This window comes from Sinohyriopsis cumingii, chromosome 9, assembly GCF_028554795.1.
Source record: "Sinohyriopsis cumingii isolate HCF-2022 chromosome 9, ASM2855479v2, whole genome shotgun sequence".
Taxonomy (NCBI): domain Eukaryota; kingdom Metazoa; phylum Mollusca; class Bivalvia; order Unionida; family Unionidae; genus Sinohyriopsis; species Sinohyriopsis cumingii.
Genome location: NC_142969.1, coordinates 98,869,532 through 98,877,671, shown reverse-complemented (window position 1 = coordinate 98,877,671; position 8,140 = coordinate 98,869,532). Strand labels below are relative to the sequence as shown.

General features: G+C 38.3%; 1 protein-coding gene across 1 annotated transcript; it reads left to right on the top strand.

Annotated features, from left to right (window-relative positions):
- Positions 1-606: 606 nt before the first annotated feature.
- Positions 607-1,380, top strand: LOC149792316 (uncharacterized). Its single transcript, XM_089969557.1, has one exon. The coding sequence runs from the start codon at positions 607-609 to the stop codon at positions 1,378-1,380; it is 774 nt and encodes a 257-aa protein (XP_089825683.1).
- The last annotated feature ends 6,760 nt before the right edge of the window (positions 1,381-8,140 follow it).

The window sequence follows — 8,140 nt, the reverse complement described above, 5'->3', positions numbered from 1 at the left end:
TATTCCATTCTTTAAATTACTATCTGACTTATTGGAAAAACACCTAGAAACCACACACTAATTTGACCATTAGAATCTACTAAAATAAATTAATTACAGCATCAAGAATGGATAAAACCAGGAGAAAGAAACTAATAATCTGGCAATGGAATAGCCGGGAACTAAATATCAATAGACCAAAACTAATGATTAAACTCCAACAATCTAAACTCAAACCTGATTTGATAGTTATCCAAGAAACCCTCATTCACCAAAATCTAACAATATACCACAAAATCCCAGCTTATTCAAGCAGCAAATTCACTATAAGCGATAATGAGAAAAGGGTGGTGGTTTAGCCATCTTTTTCAACGACCCACTCCCAAATACATTATTCCAACAGCACTCCTTAATTACAAATGACTGAGACAATCCCACAGCCCTTGAGTATCAATCGATACTCATTCACAGTGGGCAACTTTCATTCGAACCTTTAAATATCTATGTGCCGTCTCACCTCTTAACTATGTCAATTCAATCAGCACAACGAGTTAATATATGATATATGGTGACTTCAACGCACATAGCAAAAGATGAGGAGGAAATCACCAAAATAATAGAGGCAAAATGATCGAAGAATGGGTCCTCAACAACAGTCTGGTCATATTAAATGACGGTACTAAAACAAGAATTTCACCAGAGGAGGGGTCACTGTCAGCAATTGACCTAACAATTTGCACACCACCTAAGTTAGCATATGTGACTAATTGGGAAGTAGAGAGAGACTCCAAGTTGGACAGCGACCATTTCCCCATAATTATTACCACAAACCTTACTAATCCAGTTGACACTTCCTCAAAACTATCCAATTGGAGACTATACAAAGTCAACTGGTATACATTCAATCCCTTGCTCACCGGTATAACTATAGCCAATCTACGGGAAGACGACATCGACAAATACAACCAAAAAATCCTCGAAAGGATAAATGCAGCCGCCACTCAAAGCATCCCCACTACTGAAACTGACATCACACCAAATACAAAACAACCCATCTCATGGTTGAATGACGACTGCAAAAATATAATCAAGGAACAAAAGAAAGCCCTCAATAAATTTTGCCACACAGGACAATCAACTGACGATACAGACTACAAAACAAAAGGAAAACAAGCAAAAAATATCATCAAAAAAGCAAAGGAAACATCTTGGCAAAAATATTGCTCTACCCTTGAAATCAAGCAATGCAATTCAAAACAGGCTTGGAGCAAAATAAAAGCAATGCAAGACAACAATAGTAACAGTATTCCAAATATCAAGGGTGCATCTACTAACGATAAAGCAGAACATCTAGCAAAATATGTCTCTGGAATGAGTGAAAATGATAACCATCTAGCCTAATTTCAAGCACACAACAACAAAAGATTATAAATGAACATTCCCCTTCACTGACCTAGACCCTAGGATTTCTCCCCTAAATGACATGTTCAGTATGACGAATGCAGATCAGCCCTTAGAAATAAGAAATCCACCTCTCAAGAAGACAATCTAGGATATGAAATATATAAGAACATACCAACCAATATGGAAGAAATCATATTAGATATGATTAATCAATCATGGCAGACGGGAAAAATTCCCCACAAATGGAAACAGGCTATAGTTATCCCGATTCCAAACGCTGGCAAGGATCCCACAAAAATATCATCCTACAGACCAATCTCCCTCACCGATACCGTGTGCAAGGTGATGGAGACAATGATAAACAACAGACTCAAACATCACCTTGAAAGCAACAATCTTCTTTCACAAAACCAAAGTGACTTCCTCAAAAATAGATCTACTCCAGACCAACTAATAAGGTTCGAGTCTCGCATCAAACTAGCTATCAATACTAAACGAAAATGCGATTGAACCTCATAGCTATTTTCTTAGACCTTGAGAAAGCCTGATTCTAGTTTGGACTGATGTTCTCCTCGCCAAATTGAACCACTATGGAATCAACGGCAACATGCATAATTGGATCCAAAACTTCTTAAAAGACTGACACATCAGAACCAGAATAGACTCAGATTATTCAGAAGTATATGTGCTAGAGAAAGGCACCTCACGAGGAAGTGATCTAAGCCAGACCCTATTTAAAACGACCTCGAACACTCTGTTGACCTCAGCAAAATCGATTTATCACAATTTGCTGACGACAGTGGCATATGGAAAACGAGCAACCCACGCAACCAACAGCTACTTACTGAACTACAAGGCGATTTGACTAACATCGGCAAATGGGCTGACAAATGGGGGCTCAAACTATTAAAAGGAAAAACAACTGGAATGCTATTCTCCCCCCCCCCCCATAAAAGGTACATTATAGAACCTCTAACCCTATACATCCAAGGCGAACTAATCAAATTTGAAAAAGTCGCAAAGTGTTTAGGTATGTATTACGAACAACACCTCTCACAGAATCATCACATCACCAAATTAGTACGAAAATGTAATGGAAACTTTAATCTCCTGAAAAAAACCAAAGGTTTATAATGGGGGGGGGGGGCAGACCGAGACACGTTGGTAACACTCTACACGGCCTTAATTAGATCCAAACTGGATTATGGATGTCAGATCTATGCATCTTCCAATCCATCAATTCTCAAACAGAATCCAAGCAAAAGCTTTGCGCATATGTACAGGCACAATCCAAAATACCTCTAACGAAGAACTACAGATCCTAACAGGCGAAACATCTTTAACATTAAGAAGAGAAGAATTAACATTAAGATATGCATCCAGAATTTCCATACACAACCCCAGCCATCCCACAAGGGACATCAAACAACCCAGACAGAACTGCTGCAGAACTCAGTATCCCGGAATTGAATATGGAAATAGGAAACAGACTCCAGGATAATTGTTCAATAAACACAGCAGAATTATGGGCCATATGTGAAGTCGTGAAGACAGCATACCAAAAGAAATCCAGAAAACATTAATAATAAGCGACTCATTGAGTGTGATAAAAACCTTGGACACAGGCAACTCAAAGGAGCGTGAAAACCTCCTAAAAGAAGCAAACTTGCTACTTAACAACATGGAAAACCAAGACCAAATTGTATAATTTATTATGATCCCGTCCAAAATAAACATCCCAGGCAACGACAAGGCCGACCTAGCAGCAACGAACGCGCTAAACGAACATAAACCGGCCCACAACGATTAGGCATCCCATAATTATACAGCATAATATCCACACATAAAATCGCCTCTACATGGCAAACACAAAGCGATACATGCCCCAAAAGACGTACGCTGTACTCGATACAAAATAGAACAATGAGTCGCAAAACCAAAGCACCAAACACCAATATCAAACACCATCAACGGATTATTAACCGAATTAATACAGGAAAACCCCTACTTGCAAGTAGTAAGGGGAAACATGTCCTGGCTAATTGTGGAAATGGAGCAGAATGCCACAACTGAGTTGATGCTGAAGATCTCCTGCATGTTTTCAACATGTGCCCGATGTCACAGAATAAGGCAAGAAATAACTTGGTTTTGCCTTAGAACGATTTGACCATTTTTCGTTGTACATGCGTACAACGTTACCTAGTGTGAATAATTGTTTTTCCAGGTAGGCGACTGTACTAGCATGTATTTCGTCGAAAATTACTCACGGCAAGATACATGAATAGCACGGTATACATGGGTATTTTACCCTGACTATTACTCACTCGCTCATGGAGTTAAGGTAGATTACATTTCTAACCGACACTGGTCGTTTTGGATCTTGTCAAGGAGTGAACGTTCTCCATTGTGTTCTCCAGCCAAAGGGGTAAGTGTTAAATTCATATTTTATTTGATATATGAAGCTTATTCAGGTTTTAATGTCATATCGTGTAATGATGCATTTACTACTACGCAGACTGGAAACGTTGTGAACTTTGAATTACAAGTTGCTATTAGAGTTTGATTTATTAGCATATATCTAACGATTTTTCAGAACCCATTATAATGACCAATTTGGTTTTATTGTAGCTGTTCAGGGCTATTTAGAGCTGACTGAAGGTGTTTAGGGCTGACGGTAGCTGTTTAGGGCTGACTGTAGCTATGTAGGGCTGACTGTAGCTGTTTAGTGCTGCGTGCTTTCTATACGTATGTATATACGTGTATGCACACGTGGTGGAGTCACGAATGTAGAAGATGCGAATACAAGGGTGCTGTATGCTGTCTGTACGTATGCATATACGTATGTCTGTACATGTGGTGGATCCGTGAAGGGTGTGAGCGGCAGATAAAAGTGTAGGCCAACCCATTGATTCGGTGAAACTGTGCGGTTCATCAGTTTATGAATCATACGACTTTACAAGCGTCAAGAGTCATATGTTTGTTCCAATTGATGTTTCAATTGAGTACATTTTCAATTGCATGAGATTATTTTGAATCTTATATGTATTATATAAGATTATGTGAAATCTCACTTACATTGCATAATATAGGAGATTATGTGAATCTCACTTACAGCGCATATTATTATTTGAAACATATTTGAATTCCTTGAGATTATTTGAATCTTAATCGTATTCCATACGTGAGATTATGTGAATCTCTTACATTGCATAATATTACTAGAAACGTATTTGCAGTCCTTGAGGTTATTTGAATCTCACTTGCCGTTCTTAAGATTACATGAATTGTATTTTCGTTTTTCAATTTGTGTATGATTTCGTAGAGTGATTGGATCAATCGTATGTTAAGAGCGTGAGAGAATCAATGTATTTGGAATATATATACATTTTTATTAATTCATTTTATAAATTTCCATCGTCCATCACAATGTGTTTGCGTTATTCATTTAATCCAAAACCCACTCGGTTTATATTCTGTTACACAAAGGAAAAAAATTAACCACCACGTTAAGGAAAATCGGCTCATCATATACCTATCCCGAACTACGTTATCAAGTTAATCCTAACCCCAATCAAACAAATGATGCCATGTTCATCTTCCTCAAGGAGATTGACAAAATCGACAAGATATAACCCTCAGACCGGTTGACATCTCATAATTCCTATATATACTTACAATTAACCACTTATTCAACCAAATCACCGATCCGCTAGTTTCATGCATTGAAACAGGTGGGGCAGTGGGTGCGGAAGTAATAGACGGTTTACCGCCCAAGTAGGGGCGTGTACCGCGAAACGCGGGCTGATGCTGCACCTGTACCCATCATCCACTACGGCACCATGGGTGGTTATACAGGCAATGCAGTTTAGTGACAGATTCAGAAGTAGGACATAGCCCAATACCCATTCATACAATATATTATTGCTGCATCACCGGACATCCGTCTTGGGGTAAATGGGTGAGGAATTAGGGGCGGGGGAACGAAAAATAAAACGATATCGGATATAAGGCGCATCCCTTCCACTCGGTCCGACATACCTTTGCCACCGCTAGACATGTACCATATAAGTGAGTGCGTGTGAGCCATTCCCACTCACCATGAGTCCCGTGAGACATCAATGTCTAGAAATCTGACTAATCAAATAGAACTTCCTAAGTGCATTAATGCGTTATGGGAAGTGGCACTATTCCTCCTCTCCTCCCCCCCTCGGAAAAATCAAATAGCTCCAAACGAGTCACTAACTAGTCGTAAATGCCCATATGGGTGCAAACGGCTTTAATTAAAATGACAGACTCGTTCGTGCCATTCACCATTGAATAAACGAAGATGGCAATAAATTTGTTCAACAAATTGAAGGACAGTTGGTACTGGATGATGGATGCAGCCTGTGTAATGGAAAGGCTTGAATATGAATGGACATATCCAGTTACCAAAGACTTTGTGACAAGTCAAGTGACCAGCATGAAAGTAGCCAAGAATCTGGTAAAATGCCTGATAGAGGAGGAAATAGAAAGGTTAAGATGTTTTATTAAACCAAAATATGTGAGTGAGAAGCTTGGAGGAGGAACTTGATAATGTCATCAAAGTCAGGTGCTTTCTGGAAGTCAAATTTAATTTGAGTGGTCATTTGTGAAGTGGGGACTGAACCAACTAAAAGGTTAGATATGATGAGAAAAGTGCTGAAAGAAGAGGTGAAGAAGATTAAAGATAACTGAGCTAAAGAAGGAAACGACAAAGACAACAGAAAGAAAGAACTAAGAGGAGTTTGAAAGACTGAATGAAATTTGGATGAGACGGAAAAGAAGAAAAAAGAAATTATTGAGAAAGTAAGGAGATGGTGGAAGAACTGGAGAAAAGAGAAGAATCCAAAGTCCCTTTTTAGGGGCACTCATACGCCTCGATAAGATTTGCTTTCTTGCCTAAATTTGTTTTAGTCGGTTGCATACTTGTTTGTGTATGATAGATTGATTTTCATCAATCTATATCTGTATGTTGTATATGTTATATATGTCTCTGTCCCGCCAAACGTTCTAGGTTTTTTCCCCGCTCTTTGCTTCCGATTGACGTCACCTCACATTGTTACCAATCTTCAGTACCATGACGTCACCTGACCTGTCCCATTCCTATTGTCCTCATACAACAACAACCTTTTGTCCGTATCTAGTCCCAATATTCCCCATGTTAATTCCCACTGTCCGTAAACGTTCTTAGGGGGTCTGAAAAAGCATGTCCGTAAACTTTCCCACGACCTTATTGACTGCGATTTCCATTGTCCGTAGGGTATCCCCATTCACTACTCGCGAATGTGTGTGTGTGTGTGTGATCTGGATTTTCAACGTAGCTTTAAAAAAATTCAGTCATATCTCTAAGATGTCTGCAGTGTGGCAGTTTACAGTGATGTCTAGCACTGGGGCATCGTGCTGTAAATATGTAGCATGATGTTCTACCCAGTCACATTATCTTGACACTAGACCGAATAGTCCTAACGCTAACATCTTAATGCTGAACGCAAAGCGAGGCAGCTGCTAGTGCCATTTTTAAAAGTCATTGGTTGACTTGGCTGGCGTTCGAACCCGCGACTTCCCGCATCTGAGGCGGATGCGCTTACCAGTTAAACCACCAGAGCGGTCATCCTCGAATGTAGCCCCAGTATATCTTTATAACATTTCCTCTCGTTTTGCTTGTGATACAATAGTTAGATTTAGACTGTCTTGATATTAATTTAAAGGTTATTGCCTATTCTTTAGAATATGAGCATTGTGGTGAGAATGTCTGTATGTACTTCGGCGAAAGTGTACAGTGAATAATGAGGCATTGATGCTGATCCGGAAGTTAAATTTGTCATTCACTGCACGTTGCCTTGTTTGCAGACTAGCCTGTCAAAGAAACGCCTGATAACGTAAGACAAGAACTTCACAGTGATTTCATATTTGAAGGTATTTTAGATTAACATATGATTTATTATGATTTAGACACAGAATATATATTTTGATTTAGACAGAAACGTTCGATACTGAGAAACAAATGTTGGGATAATATAGGAAAAACAATTGTGACCCTAGGCCTTCTGCACGTACCATTTGATGCAATCGGATCCTTCATTGCAATAAAATTCACCGAAAAAGCCATTTTAAGAAACATTTATATTCTAAATTTCGCAATAGAGGACACAGTTATAGCTCTGATATGTATGTTTAATTTGATTGTTTGACTTTTAGTTTTAGTTTTCTTTATTTGTTATTGTAATGTAAAATGTAAAATTGTTTGCTGTAGTTGACCTTGTCCAAAATTGAGTTCATTTCTGCTTGATCTGATTGACGTTTTATATTTTTAATTTAATTTTTGTAACTAATAATAGCTTCAGTATTCTCAATGTGTAAGTGCTTATTATCGGGAACATTATTCAGGTAAACAAAGAAGGAGTAAATATGTTGATATGGGTCAGTTTTTTTTATATAGATTCTTACGTGAATTTTGTAGGCTTATTGTGTTGTAAAAATATAAGGCTCATTAGTTCATTCTAGAAGGTTATTTTCCAATAGGTAATGGTTGTTTTTAGAAAATGCTAACTGTGACCTGAGGTCAAGTAGAGAACTATATTATCTTGTGACTGCGAGGACTTTACCGGTCGTGCTTTAACATCTAGCACATTAAGTTGTATTATGTTGTGATCAGTTTGAGCTGAATTTTATTTTCTTCAAATTGAGTTCAAGTGATTATTTTCTCTGGAAATACAAAAGTGCTCTGACACATTTT